Raw genomic sequence first — 15,971 nt, 5'->3', positions numbered from 1 at the left:
ACATTCTGGCAGATAGGTTCAGTGCTAACTTTACCCGCCCTCTCACCTCCTAAAGGGCCCGTGTCTATACAGGAAGAATCCAGAGTCCCTGTAATCACATCTATGCAGGTAAAAGCTGCACTCTCTAAAACCAAAAACACAGCATCCATGGGACCGGATAACTTCCCAGGCTGCATTTTACACGAACTTCAGAACAAACTGGCTCCCCACCTAAGCACCATGTTCAGTCATTAGTCTCACATCAGGCTTTGTGCCCACTGAATGGCATGCAGTAACAGTTATCCCACTCCACGAAGGGGGAGCCACCACTGATCCTGGGAACTATCGCCCTATTAGCCTGACGAGCCTGGTCTGCAAGGCCATGGAACGTATCATCGTGGAACTCATAAACGAAGACACTGGTAATCTTCAAACTCTGGACCCCACCCAGTTCGGGTTTGTGAAAGGCAGATCATGCCTTTAGAACCTGATAGACTTCTTTGAGGCAGTCATCAAAGCCGTAGATGAGGGTAAGGTGGTTCACACACAGCCTATCTTGACCTCACCAAGGCTTTCGATACCATCCCCCATTCTGAAATTATAGCTAAACTCACTAAACTAGGTATAAATCCCTACGTCACAAGTTGGATTGCCAACTGGCTCACTGACAAAACCCACACTGTAAAAGTTGCAGACTCCAAATCTGACTTCAAACCAGTGACAAGTTGAGTACCACAGGGTTCAGTCGTGGGACCTCTCCTGTTTGGTATCTACCTCTCTGAAGTACGGGCTAACACAGTAGGCCTTTGGCTAATGAAATTCACAAATGACTGCAAACTAGGAGCCATAGTCGAGTACCCAAATGATGTGGACATCCTACAGAAGGGTCTCACTGAGACGGATGCCTGCTGTCAGAGGCATGGCCTCAAGCTCAGTGCCAAAAAGTGCATTGTCATCCCCTTTGGTAAAAACTCTGTACCCATGAACTACCATGTAAACGGCAGTCTACTTAACGCCGAATGTGTGATAAAAGACCTTGGGACCCAGGTGGACAGTAGTGTCTCCTTTGATAATCACATCGCCACAGTAGTCAGGAAATCCTTCTATCTGGCACACCTCATCACAAAAGGGTTCTCATCCAGGAAAAAAAGAGGTCATTGTTCCCCTCTACTCGTCACTCATTAGACCCATTATAGAGTACAACGCCCCTTTTGGAATGTACTTCACAAGACATCTGCAGCAGCTGGAAAGGCCACAGAAGTACCTGACGAGGAGGATTACTGGCCTCAAACAAATGCCTTACACTGATCTTCTCAAAAAACACCAGCTTTACTCTGTAGCGTATCACCTACTCCGAGGTGATCTCTGCCTAACATATAAAGCTATGTTAAACCCAGAGCTGTTGGACATGCTACACCTAAAGAAATCCCAATCCCTCCGAGCTACACGCTCTAGGGACCTAAACATTGTCACCACAATAAACAGGACATGCTGGAGGGATAGATTCCTGTCCCAGAGACTTCCTATACTCGAACAAGCTACCCATCTATGTTAAGCAAAGTTCCTCATTAGCAAAATCTTGATGAGTGGATGGGAAATAGGAAATACACCTTGGGGATCACTTCTGTGGCTCTGCTTGACAGGGGCACAGGAAATTAACTTTCTTGGGTGGCGTAAGCCAGGGATCCTTGTTGGCTAGGCTTACTTAGGCCCTTGGGCCGATAGCCTAGTACCTACCTGTGAAACTATCTGTTGAAGGATACAATTATAGACTTCTTGACATTTAGTATTAGTCAGTGGTTCTGACAACAGCTGTTTGGGACAGGCCCTCTTGAAGGATCTTGGCAAATTTTGGGGAGTTTATGATGGCACCAGTCATCTACAAACTTGGTCAGCCATCAGCCCTTAACATTAGCTTTGAGCTCTGTAAGTAAATGGTAAAGAGAAGTGTTCCATGGATTAAACTTTGTGTTTTACCGCTAGTGACAAGTCTTTTTGAGGAGGTAGAGCCGCTAACCTTAACGTCATGTGCTCTATTTATTATCCAGTTTGATCTCCGTTGAGTTACTTGGGGGTTGACATTTAGCTGGGAGGTTTTATCTATGGTACCGGAGTGTTTGATGGTCTTGAACTTCTTTGCAAGGCCTAGATATGTAATATGTACTGTTTTGCCCTCATCCTTTGCTTCAGTTACATAGGCAGTACCATCTCTTGATGAATTCTTATTTATTAATTCCATAATATGATCCTTTCCTTAACCTTGTTTGTCTTTGTTGACTGGGAAAATCAGACTGGACCAATCCCATTTTCAGTGAAGGCCCGGGAGAAAAGCCCCATCAAAAATACATTTATGTTAACATTTACAGTTTCAAGAGAAACATTTGTTACATAACAGGAGTATAGTAAGTATTGTTTACTTTAGTAAATTTGCTCAGTGTGTCTATTACCACAGAGTTTAAATGTAGTTTAAGTAAAACAGTAAACCTTGGCAGTGTACTGACAAGTCAGGCTTATGGATTTATAATTTCCCAGTCTGTTGAAACCCCCACCTTTCTTAATTTAAGGGAATGAGACTTGCTTTCCTCCAATCATTCCTACATAAAACCTGTGTGTGGCTGATATTGAGTAGCTTCTGTAGAGGGTCAGACAAGCCATGTTTCAGGCTGACTAGTAGGCAGCCCGGTTATGTTATCTGGCCATACAGACAGTGTTCGTGGCCTTAGGCAGCACCTAGTAAACTTGTTCTTGGAACATGGGGATGTTGGTGTGAGTATGTGATTTGACAATATTGGAGGCTGGGTGAAGTTTGGGCTAAATTTGTCTGCTTGTAGATTGGGTATCTCCCTTGGGTCTGAATATGTGATATTTGCTATTGGCTCTGCACATTGTTGGGCATTTTCTGAATTTTTTAACATAAAAGTCATATGTATTAACTGTATGGCTGAGAAATCTATGTACCATGACTGAAAAATCTTTGTTCTTTGAACATCTATGATACTCTGAACTGTTTAAATGTCACAGACAATGAAAATAAGTTTGTACTTGGAATATGGTGAAGTATTGTTTGTTGATTTAGGCAAGTATGTAACCATGTGACTAAAATAGACTTGAGCAAAACATTTCCTTATGTTTTGAAAATAAAGTTTAGGAATTTAGTCACCTTTAGTTTTTCTAAGTCAGTTAATATTTGCAGCTTTTGGACCTTTCCTTGCAGATTAGTAATCAGTAGATTTGAAAATGTAGTTTATTGTTTGCTCAGTATCAAAGGAAGGCAATGCCTGGTGTACACCACAGTAATTGTAATTCTGTGAACTGGATAAACATTGTAAAGGATGATGCAGTATTAACCATACAAAAGTGATGAAATGTAGAAGCACTGTTGATTTTGTAATGCATTGTAATCTGTGTGAAAAATGTGTAATGAATGGAAATTGGATTGAAATTGTATTATGATTGCAAGAAGATTGTGGAATGTGTGCACATTGTTTACAGCAGTTATGACTGTACTTCATTTGACTAAGTGTCCATGTAAGGTGCTTAAAGAATATTGGTGACAAAAGAAATGAAGATAGGGACCTCTTATCCCTTAATGATTTGGTTAATTGGTGGATGAGGTGATGTTTTGGTCAAGCAGGGCATGATGCAAACTGGCAAATTGAACGGGTATAAAAGGTTGCTTAAAGTGTGTAAATTGCTATGAATTGTACGATTTGGGTATTGCATATTGATAAGATGCCCATGGGATTGAACAATAAAGTTTAAAAGTTAAAGTAATAACTGGATAATAGAAAATGCATGAAAATTGCACACCTGTTTTAGTAGAATAGTATAAGAAGGTGTAGATGTATAAAAGACAAGAGGGTTCTGGGGCGGTTAGATAGTATTTTCAGTGCTAAACTGTCATAGGGCAATTTAACAGGCATTGTTTTCTACTTGCTGGTAATAGGGTTTGTGTGAGTGGCTAAAGAGTACCTCATTCAAAACTAAGGGGACATTGCAAGATAACACAATCAGAAGATTATAGAACTCAACCTGTTTTATTGGAAAGGAGGATGTTCCTATAAGGGAACCTTAATGGAACTTTTTTCCCCAGAATTGTGGTACTTAATGGGACTTAAGTGAAGAGTGGTATAGCCAGCTTTCAGATCAGATAAACAGAGTTTTAAATTAAAGGAAAGAAGTATAGGGACTCCATGATAGGATCTCCTAAGTAGTGAGAAGTGCTTAGATTGAACCTTAGAAAATTACTTGAAGACCTCTATTTCTTTTCCCAGTCCTCCTCAAAACCATTAAGCTTACTCCCCTCCTAGCAAGTTCATTGGCCATTCCCCTAAAAAAGATCCCTGTATCTTTGTTTCTTTCCTGGGACAGCAGGTGAGCATAGTAGGGGCAGTGCCATAACTTGACAGGAGGGGTTGGGGGAGTACTTTAAGCCATGAGTCTCCATGCATTACTCATTCATATCCAAAGGGATTAGCATGCAGTGATCCTTTGCAGTACATGCCAGGCCTCTCTCAGATGCGATCCCAAATACTCAACTGTACATTCTGTCAAGTGTACTCTCCTACACTTCATGTCAAGTGATGGCTGTAGCAACTCAGAGCTGCATGCTGTTTTGTATCAAACCTTATTTGGTCATTCGTTAGGTGTGTATGCCTGTCCCTTAGGAGTATTTCTGAACTGCCCTTAAGTCATTCCCTTTATCTCACCATTGCCTTTTCTGGTGCAGAATTCGTGAGACTATCTGATATGGACTTGATATGAACTATCAGATTGCCTGGGGAAAAGTGATTAGTTTGGAAGGATTAATTCCTGTATGCCCCAGGAGCTGAGCAGCTGTACATCCTTTCAGCACTTCACTATAGCTGGATTTGGACTCCTAAAAGTTTCATTTTAATACATTCTCTATTTCCGTCAATCCAAGAGGTATAACTTTCATTGCTTGGGATTTTTCTGCACAGCTATTCTTTAGAAGTATTAGTATGTAACAGGTATGCATTTGCAATAACCGCTGATCTGTGAGTGGCCCTTTTCCAGTGAAAGCTTTATTTTCCCTTTAACTGGATGGCCGCTGTGTCTACTGACTGTAAAATTACCTGCAAATTTGCCAAGTATATGTATTTTTATGTCCTTGTTTTGTATGGTTTCTGTTTCATGTATTGCATATTGTGCTTGCTTAGTAGGTAGGGGTTGAACTGAGTAATGGGTTTGGGCATCTTTTTAAGCCTGACAGAAGATGACCAACTCAAGTGGCGTAGAGGTTAAAAAGTGTTGACCATGGTTGAGGTGACCTGGGTTCAGTTAATGGCTCAGGCATCTGATGGAGCTGACAAAAGAGGATGGATGGGCCCATCATAGGGGCATGTCAGAGCTGAACTGGCTGTGTACTACATCAAGTATGAGGTCTTGGTGTGGGTTTCAGGCTTACCAAGATACTTCATGGTATTAGCTTTCAACACGAGACTGTAGAAGCATGTAGTTGCTTTTGGAAGACTGTGTTTCTGCTGTGACTCAGTTTGCATATTCCCCTTTTCCCAGGTTGGGTTAGGCCGTTACAGATGTCCTCATTACTAGGATGCTCCCTCATGGTAGGTCTCACCCCAGCAGCTTGTAGAATTTGAGATGCTGAAGAATGAAACTGTTCTGTATCATTAGATGGAGGATTTAACGTCAACAGGTATTGAGGCAAAAAGCAAATATTAAAAAAAAAAATCCCTAGCACAACATGACATCACATTTACAACTTCAGGAGAGAGAAGTGTGTGCCACCCAAGCTCAGAGACAGCGAAGTAGTCTTGAGCTGGGGAACAGTAGAGGAGAAGTCCTTTTAGGTAACCATTGCAGAAGGCCAACTCAAAGACCACCTGATACTGTGAGCATGCATCTGTCATAGGTAAAATGGAGTTTAAATATTGAGATGCCTGTGCGTTTGTATGTGTGTGTGTGATACATATTCTATTTGTTGTTTATGTACTGGTCTCCAAGTTATATGTTCATGTATCCTTGCCTTTTTGTCTTTTTTTATAGGTGTGTTACCGACGGAGTGGCCACAATGAGATGGATGAGCCTATGTTTACTCAGCCCCTGATGTACAAGCAGATTCGAAAGCAGAAGCCCGTGTTGCAGAAGTATGCAGAGTACCTTATAGCAGATGCTATTGTTACACGTCAGGAGTATGAGGTATTTATCTGTTGAAGTACAAGTACTCATTATTATTATTATTTTTTTTTTTTTTTTACTGAAACTAGAGCATGCAGAAAATGTAAACTTGTTTTATATGCAAAACAAAGTACATTGAGATTTTGATTCCTTGCATGCGACTGACTTGACTACCTGACCTGTTTACAGTGTAAGACTTAAAGTGCTACATACTTGATCAGTTTTTATTTTAGAATCCTGCAGTAGGGCATTCAGGGAATTCACATTTCCATTTAAGTTAAGGAAATGACCTGTCGTAGAAGATTTATGTGCAGGGAGCCAGGTTTTTGCTTATCAGGTGTAGGAAAAGGAAACCAGAGTGATGTTGATACAAGATTGTGCACATCACACAGTTGTGTTTTAAGTAGAGAAGAGGCTTTCTACATATACTTTTTTCATAAGAGCTTATAATCTGAATGTGTCAAGTCCATTTAGCTTTATTATTGTTAACATCAAATCCTTTTAATTAAGGGAAAGCAGTTCATCAGCATTTTGTAGGGTTGTTATTCATTTGCGATTATACCCCTTGCAAGTGTCCCAAATAAGTATATTTACAGAAATAATTATGTAAGAACAACTATATTTATATAATAGAAAAGTGTGTGTTTGTCTTAAAGTCTTAACTGAATTCTACAAACATTAGTTAACCCTTGGTAGCAAATCCTTTCTTCTAGAGGAGACAATTGAACAGAGGTCGTTCTCTCTCAAAAAAAAAAAAAAATTATTAGTCTATGGATGAGCGCTAATACAAATCTTATAAAGTTACAAAGTTTTAATGCAAGCCAAAATATGTTCACCGTTAAGTATGTTTGGGTAGTAGGAGTGTTTAGTTGGGGAGGCCAGAGTTCATGTGAGGCTGGTTAAAACAGACCATTATTTGGAGGGAATCCTGTTTTCTAAACACCTTTATTAAATTATCACTTCTGACATAGGCAGTAGAAACAAATCATACATCACATATGTTATGTATATCTTATAATCTAAGCAACATTACATAAATTATTCAATTCCTACCTGCTCTTAAACTTCATTCTTCTTCCAAAACATTTTTCTGCATGTATTGTTCCCACAGTTACTGTTTTTTTAGTGTAGTTTACTCTTGTATAATCTTTTGTTAGAGTGTGTATTACTTCAAGTATAATTGATTTAGAGTTTGATTTCCATTTTCTAGTAATTGCTTTTTTGGCAGCCACCAAACCTTAACAAGGCCTTTCTGTGTCTAAGCAGTTCAGATCCTGTGTCCCAGTTCGAGTCATTTCCTTATTTACACACATTTGAGTGCCTAATATTTCTGACGGAGTACTCTGTGCAGAATTTTTTAAATTTTCCAACTCATTACACATAACATTAATACATGACTGGGCATGGGTAACACAGAATTTACCCACAACTGGCATGGTTTGATCTGTCAAGGGTGAATTCAGTTTGATTAAACAAAGCCAACAATAGGTAAATCCTGTGTTACCTACAACCAGGAGTAGATAATTGCAATTATGCAATCACATTATTTAAGAAAAAAATGTAACTTTTTAAAATAATGTCATTGTATAAAAAGCTTGTAGTGCTTTTCCGCTGGCTTCTGATCAGGGCACGCAGTAGATGTACTGTGCATACTTTGCATGTAGGTAATAATTGCACAGAGGGTTGTTGTCTCTGCTCCACCCCCTATATTTTTTCAGAATGTCCAGTCATTTCTTATTTCTGGACTGTTTAAATAGAAAATGCCTACTTTATTATCATTAAGGAGTAAAGTAAATGAGGAGAGAGCTTGTCTGTTCAGGGTTGTTGTGAAATGATTGCGCAGGTGTGTACAACAGAGAAAGCTGGGAGGGTTTTTTTTTTTTCTTTATATGTTGTAAACTAATGTGTGAAGCAGAATGTTTTTTAAGACCGTTTTAATTCTCTGCTTATTGGCGCAGAGAAATTAAGTGCTTTTCCTTGTGGGGAAGAAGAAGCATGGAAATTTATTTTTTGGATGGTGTTACAGTGCATACTGCAGTAGAAAGACCAGTCCTCTTTCTGTTGGTATGTGGTCGATTTACAACGGGCACTGTGGTTGGGCTGTCCAATCAGTGTGCTCTTTTTTTCAATAGTAACAATCCTTGATTGTGTTAATCCCAATTAACTCTTTCTTCCCCAGCACACCTCCAACATTTGCCATCTACTCAAGAAAAATTTCTTTAAAGTGTGCTTGGGGTGTAAAAATATGCATGCAGACACTTCCAAGCAAAAATCCAAAGCCTTTTGGATTTTATTGCATACTTTGGAGCCATTATTTCCTTGTAAATTGCTTATCCAGTCTCTCTTCCCAATCTTTCATAACCTCCTCTGATTGATTCTTATAGTGATTGTGCAATATTTTACAAGCCCTACTAATTATCCCTTTTTAACAGTAGCTTCTTGTCCTTCCATTTCACTGTTGCAGTATTCATTACATTAGGTAATCCCCTGCCAAGGACGCCCAACGTCCGACCAGTATACCAAAGTCTTTAGGTTGCTTTTTTAAGGTACACCATATATCACATGTACGCTCCTCCATAGCATAGGACATAAAGATGACATCTAGATGTACCATCCTCCGAACATCTTTTTCACCAGTCCAAACTCCATCTCTTGATTGTTGGTCTGAATGCCAACGTTCTGTTGCTGGTTTCACCCAGCCTTTTCAGATGAGTGCCCCATTGGGGGTTCCTTTTTACTTTTCTTTTTCTTTTTGTTGCCTGTGGGGTTTCATGTCATCCAAGAAGGATAAATGCCCGTGTGGGAGACAGATTCCCCATAAAGACTATCATGAACAGTGTCTGTTTTGCCTTGGTGCCTCACACGACCATCTGTCCTGTTCAGTCAGGCTTTCGTACCTAAAACCCTGCATAGTAGACTCTCTTCTTTGGTACTGCTTTATCTTGAGAATCAGTGTCTTATACTTCTCATGAAAGATACGATGGAGGGAGCTTCCTTCTTCGAGGGACAGCCATCAGTGAAGAAGGCCAGGAAGTCTAGACCGGAATCTTCTGCTGTTAAGTCTCCACCAGATGTCTCTCCCGAAGTGAGTGAATGCCCAGGGTGTCACCCAGCTTTATTGTTTGATTCCTCTGCAGTGACCGAGTTGGAGGCTGGCAGAGATCCAAGTTTTAGCATATCCGAGGAGGCTTTGCAGAAGTCTAAGATGCTCAGGGGGAACCACTGTTTATTTTTTCCAAGGGGCAAGTCCTTATTACCATTATTGAATGCAGTCCTGGGTCAGACTATTCCAAGCTTCATAAGGCAGACGTCCCATTAAAGAAAAAGACTAAACATATGTTTCTTTTGCTCCTAAGGATCCACAGAGTGAATGGCAGGCTTTCACTGTGGGTTTGTTTAGTGCTTTGATGGCATTGAAACCTCCTCAGGGATTTTCTGTTCCAGCCCTCCCCATGTCCTTTTCTCCCTTAAAAAGATCCAGGGAGCAGGATTCATCTGACGTGGAGTTGGATTTTGATGAGGAATCCATTGTTTACTTTTCTCAGATCCTTCTCCTTTGGACTGTGGGTCAGAGGATGAGGAACCTACTAGTCCTGATACTCAATTTGAAGAGATTTCGTTTGGGGACACAATTTTCAGGATGATGGAGTTCTTTAAATGGGATTGTGCTCAGGTGTCCGAGGTACATAAGACTGTGTGAGTTGTTGCAGATGGACTCTCCAAAAAGCTTCTGCTGTTCCACGTGTTTTTGGATGCATTTTCCAGTACATCTAAGGGTGTAGGTTCTCAGTCTCCTGCTCCTAAGAAATCTGATGGGTTTTATAGGGTGCCTGAGGACTGTAAATTTTTGTACAAGTGTCCTGCTGCTGACCCCTCAGTGATATATGTAACCTGTGACAAGCCCTCTCAATTGCTTCCTTCTCCCAAGTTTACTGCCCTCTTGTAAGGATAGGAGAACCGTAGGAAGGCTAGGTAAGAAGGTTTACACCTCTGCTACCTTGGCTTTTAGGGCTGTTAATTCTCAGATCCATATGTCCAGGTGTTTGTTGGCTGTCCTATCCCAGGCTTGACAAATTATCTCTGATCTTCCAGACTCTGAGGGTAAAACTTCTGCTCGTTCCCTATTAGGGACTTCCTCTCGGGTAGCTTGTCATTCCATCAAGTGTAGTTGTGATGCAGCAGATGCTTCTTCTAATGCTGCTGCTTTTGGTTCAGTGATGAGGTATTCTTGGCTTCGTCTTCAACCTTTGCAGAATGATAATAAGGCTAAGTTGATGAATACTCATCTTGAGAATAAACACTTGTTTGGTGAAGCTGGTGCTAATATGTTTAATATTAACAACGGGAGGCCAGCAGAAAAATGTGTCAGAAAAGGAAAAAACACTAAGACTAATACATACGTATCAAACCATAAATAACTTTATTACGCAGACCGGTTTCGGCAAAACAATGCCTCCTTCAGTGTAGAAAAAAGTTAAAGTACAACAGTAAATGACATGAACATTTATAGACCACCCCCACCAATGAGATCCAAAGTATTTTACCCACAAGTGCTGATACATACAGGAAGATTAAAAGGGCAAACTATAAGTTATGACATTGCCCAAATACTATGCCCAAAAAATGAATAGGCAACAGAAAGATGTTCCATTCATAAAAAAATGTGGATGTCCTTCAAGGATGCATCTGCAGTCTTTACAAATGGGTTGTCCTGTCGTCAGGCAGCCCTTCGGTCGGCCGGATTCCAAAGTCTGGGTCTGGCTTCGGCTGGTGTCACACTTCACCCGACGTCATTGCGGCAGTTATTCGGGTATAAAGGCATCAGCCAACGCCATTTTCCTCAGTCTTTCTTGCCGCGTGGCGCCCGAAGCAGAAGCTGTTCGCAAGTGCCGGTCGGTCAGATCCAGAGATTGCTACTTCGAAGACTTCTATAAAGCTAAGTACCCCGTTGGGGACTCTTTCTTGCCTCAGCCGATGTCAGAGAAAGTTAATAACTGTTTATCTTGTGGGAAACAAATACCTCATAAAGATTTCCACTCCTCTTGCATACATTGTTTAGGCCCAGACCACGACGTAGTAGCTTGTCTAGCCTTTGCTTCTTTTAACCGGCGGATGCTTAGACGTCGATCGGACTTTGCTGAACAGATTTTCGGCTCCGATTTTGCCTACATTATGCCGTCGGATCCTCCGACTACGCAAGTAACCAAAAAACACAAAGAAAAGGACCGACACTCGCGGTCCGCGGCTTCGGCCGAAACCGCGGTTAAGCAAACCACAAGTGTCTCGGTTTCGGCCGAAACCGAGCAAGCGGTTCTTTCTTCAGCCGATAACTTGCCTTCTACCGAGGCCTCTTCTAACCTGGTAGAAACGGCTTCTGAAACCCAACCTTCTGTTGCGGTTTCACAGGATTTATCAGATACCATTCCCCTGGATATCTCTACCCCTGCATGTGGAGCTGCTAGGCCTCCTCCAGCTATGTCTATTAAGGCCTTTGCTAGGGCTAAAGCAGCTAAAGCATCAAAACCTGTGCCTGCCAAGCCCCCCTCTCACAGGCCCAGCTCCAGCTCCCATATGCTTTCTTTGGCTGAGGATCTCATCTCTTTAATTCGTGGAGCCCAGCCTCATCCAGACAGGGCCTCTCTCCCTCCTCCAGAAAAGAGGCCTAGAGCAGAGCCCCCTGAGCCAGTATCCACAGATGATTCCTCTGATGACTCAGAACATACAGACCCTCCTGAGGCTTCTTATTCTCCTTACGAAGACTCTGATGCTGAGGAGTCCATCCCTTCAGCCTCTCCTCCTGAGGAATTTTCCTTTGGGGAAACCTTGCATGCTATGAGGGAACAATTTCAGTGGCAGGGCCAAGATTTCTCAGACTCTAGAAAAAGGCTTAGGACCTTTCTGCATTTGCCACAACACAGGCCTTTAGCTATACCTCCAGTTCTTTCTGTTGTTGATGATGCATTTAATGATGCTTGCACTGCTCCTGATTCTTTACCTCCGGCTCCTGCTAAGCCCGATAGGTACTACAGGGTCCCGGACACTCATCACCACTTATATAAGGCTCCTTTTGCAGACCCAGAGACTATCTCCCAGGGTCCTAAAGCTGTAGCAGCTACTTCTTCTAAAAACCCCCTCCCCTCTGAAAGGGAATCCAGGTCCTTAGAGAGATGGGGTAAAAAAGTTTACACCTCTGCTACTTTGTCAGCTAGAGCTTTGAACTGCCAATTTCATATGATTCAATATCAAGAGTTTATGCTTGACCAGTTGACTAAAAAGCTGTCCTCTGAAGAATCTTTAGATAAAAAGTATGTTCAAGAAATGGTACATAACATACAGCAAGTTAGTAACCATTCTTTAAAATGCGGCTATGATGCACTGGAGGCTTCCTTTAGATCAGCCATGACTGGCACAGTTATCAGGAGGCATGCATGGTTGAAAGAACAGGCATTACCAGACCATGTCAAATCTAAGCTTTTGGATGCACCTATGGACAAGGTCAGTTTATTTGGTTCCCCTGCACAGCAGGTACTAAAAAAGATGGAAGAGAAAGCAAAATCTGTGCAAACAGTGAAAGATTTCTTACAAGTTCAACCTCCAAGGTTCAGCAGGAACTGGCCCTCCAAGAATTGGTCCTTTCCGGACTCCTCTAAGGCACAAAGAGGCAGGAATAGGCTCTAGAGGCAGAAACCAATCCAGGGGTGCCTACAGGGGTCGCCAGTGGCAGGGTAACAACCAACGAGGCACGGATACAGCCACCACCACTACAACAACTCAATCACAGTGACTTGGCGGTGGCACCGCCTACCAGGGAACAACTAGAAGCACCCTTAGGCGGAAAGCTAACCTTATTTTCAAGAAACTGGCACTGCATTACAAGAGAAAAATGGATTTTGCAAACTATAGACCAAGGTTACAGGTTCCATTTCCATACTCTACCAGGAAAGAGAGGAATGCCAAACCTACCACCTACTCAAATGATAGAAGCTCTAAAACAAATATCTCAATTATTAAGAATGAGAGCTGTGGAAAAGGTACCATCTGTGGAGCAAGGGAAGGGATTTTACTCCAGACTCTTCCTGGTACCAAGAAAAGAAAACAAATGGAGGCCTATTCTAGACCTGTCCGCTTTAAACACATTCCTCATTGTTCCAAAATTCAAAATGCTGACCCTACAGCAGCTTCTTCCCATGCTGGGCAAGGAGTCTTGGCTGGTAACTCTAGATCTCAAGGAGGCATACCTGCACGTCCCCATAAGACCAATTTGCAGAAGATACCTCAGATTTCTTGCAGGATCAGAGCATTATCAATTCTCAGCATTGCCCTTTGGCTTATCTACTGCACCCAGAGTGTTCACGAAATGCCTGGCTTCAGTAATCGCTCATTGCAGACTTCAGGGGATTCAAATCTATCCCTACCTGGACTACTGCCTGATACAAGCGGACAACAAAAACAAACTAACAGAAGACTTACAAAGAGTCATCTACCTGCTGCAAGCCCTGGGATATACAGTCAATACAAAAAAGTCAAGGCTGATTCCATCCCAAAGAATAACCTTTCTGGGTGCAGAACTGGACACTTCAAAACAAATGGCATTTCTAACTGCAGAAAAGAAAGAGCAACTTCCTCTATACTTCTTGGCATTAACAAAGCAGAACCATCTAACTGCAAGAAAAGTTCTACAAGCTCTAGGTTTCATGGCATCCTGCATAATACTGGTCCCTCATGCCAGGCTGCACATGAGAAAGCTACAGTGGTACCTAAAGAATTTGTGGTCCCAGCACAAGCACAGCCTAGAAACCAAAATTCCAATGATCCCATGCCTGAAGCAAGAGTTTCTATGGTGGGCTCAGGCCTGCCAATCAAACACAGGATTGCCCTTCTGCAAAAGTCAACCAAGACAAACCATCACGACAGATGCCTCAGACCTCGGTTGGGGGCACACATGATGGACAAGTGCATTCAAGGCCTATGGACTCAAGACCAGCTGCATCTGCACATAAATCTAAAAGAAATGATGGCAGTAAAATTGGCAATCCAGGCATTCAGACCTTTTCTCCAAGAAGGCCAGTTGATGATAAGGACAGACAACACCACAGTTATGTGGTACATCAACAAACAGGGAGGCACACACTCATACCCTCTATGCCGGCTGGCACTGGACCTATGGGATGTGGCTCTGAGCTACAACATTCAGTTACAGGCAATTTATGTACCAGGGAAGGAAAACATTCTAGCAGACATATTAAGCAGAACTACAACAGATGCCCACGAATGGATGCTGCATCCGGACATCTTCAAAACCATCACAAGAAAATGGGGACTACCACAAATAGACTTGTTTGCATCCCCATTCAATCACCAGTTGAAGAAATTCTGCACAAGGACTTACCACCCACTTGCTTGGAAGGTGGACTCCCTATCTTTCAGTTGGAAAGGACTGACAGCATACGCATTCCCACCACTGCCTTTGATGCACAAGGTGCTTCTGAAGATCAAAGAGGAACGTCCGAGGATCATTCTGATAGCCCCAGACTGGCCAAGGCAACATTGGTATCCACTGCTGAGGAGCATGTCCCGGGAACAAATATGGACACTGCCCCTGATCCCATTACTGCTAACACAGAACAACTACAACATCCTGCATCCAAACCTAAAAACTCTGCAGCTAACTGCCTGGAACATTACATAACAGCAATTAACCCAAATTTATCCCAAAGGGTTAAAGACATAATCCTGGAGGCTCATAGACCTTCAACAAGAAAGAATTATGCAGCAAAATGGAAAAGATATCTCCTCTGGAGTGCTGCAAAGGGGCAAGATGTGACACTGGTGAACATAGCCAACATCCTGGAGTACTTGGCGGAGCTCTTCCATTCGGGCCTGTCCTATTCTTCCATCAAGATACATGCATCAGCTATTTCAGCAGAATACAGCTTGGATCCTCCTGTCTTCTCGCATCCTCTGCTCAGACAGTTTCTGAGAGGAATTAAAAATGTAAAACCTCCCAGGAAACCCCCATTGCCAGCATGGGACTTGAACTTTGTGCTAGAAAAACTTACTCTTCCTCCTTTCGAACCAGCAGCAACAGCAGAATTGCAATACTTATCCTGGAAGACTGCTTTCCTGCCTGTCTCTGAACTACAGGCATTAATGGCAGTGCAACCCTTCCTGATCTTCCATCAAGATAGAGTGTCCATGAGAACAAATCCTACATTTATGCCTAAGGTGGTATCCAGAGTCTCTTTAAATCAGGCTATCCACCTTCCTACATTCTTCCCCAACCCACAGAACAGGGGAGAAAGGCTCTTACATACCTTGGATGTACACAGACAATTACGCTACTACCTGGACAGGACAAAAAACAATAGAAAAACTGACCAGCTTCTGGTAGCATATGCAACAGGAAAGGAAGGAAAGCCAATTTCTAAACGGACAATCTCCAAATGGATAGGAAATTGCATTAGATTTTGTTACTCCTACCATGGAAAGAAAACTCCAGAGAACATCAGGCCTCACTCCACAAGGGCTACAGCCACTACCACAGCTTTCTTACGAGGAGTGGCTACCAAGGACATTATAGAGGCTGCTACTTGGACCTCCGTGCATACATTTGCCAAGCATTATAACTTACCTCTATACTCTAGATCCCGTGCTGGCTTTGTCACTGCTGTTTTGCAAGGGATCCTAACTACACCATAATCTCTTCTCATTTCCTCCTCCCCTAGTTTAGCTATGGTATTCTACCCATTTGTAAAGACTGCAGATGCATCCTTGAAGGACATAGTACAGATGTTCTTCATTCCACATTGCTGCAGTCCTAACTATTGGGTAGT

The 15,971-nt window shown here is 42.2% G+C and overlaps 1 protein-coding gene across 3 annotated transcripts in view; it reads left to right on the top strand.

Annotated features, from left to right (window-relative positions):
• Positions 1 to 15,971, top strand: part of OGDH (oxoglutarate dehydrogenase) — a 1,195,521-nt gene that overhangs the window by 681,101 nt on the left and 498,449 nt on the right. For all 3 annotated transcript variants that reach the window (XM_044084237.1, XM_044084236.1, XM_044084238.1), the window contains one exon: positions 6,007 to 6,159. In XM_044084237.1, the coding sequence (XP_043940172.1) occupies positions 6,007 to 6,159 (153 nt within the window). The remainder of the gene's footprint in view (positions 1 to 6,006; positions 6,160 to 15,971) is intronic.

This window comes from Protopterus annectens, chromosome 9.part0, assembly GCF_019279795.1.
Source record: "Protopterus annectens isolate FY-2018-M chromosome 9.part0, PAN1.0, whole genome shotgun sequence".
Taxonomy (NCBI): domain Eukaryota; kingdom Metazoa; phylum Chordata; order Ceratodontiformes; family Protopteridae; genus Protopterus; species Protopterus annectens.
This window is presented reverse-complemented; position numbering and strand designations above follow the sequence as displayed.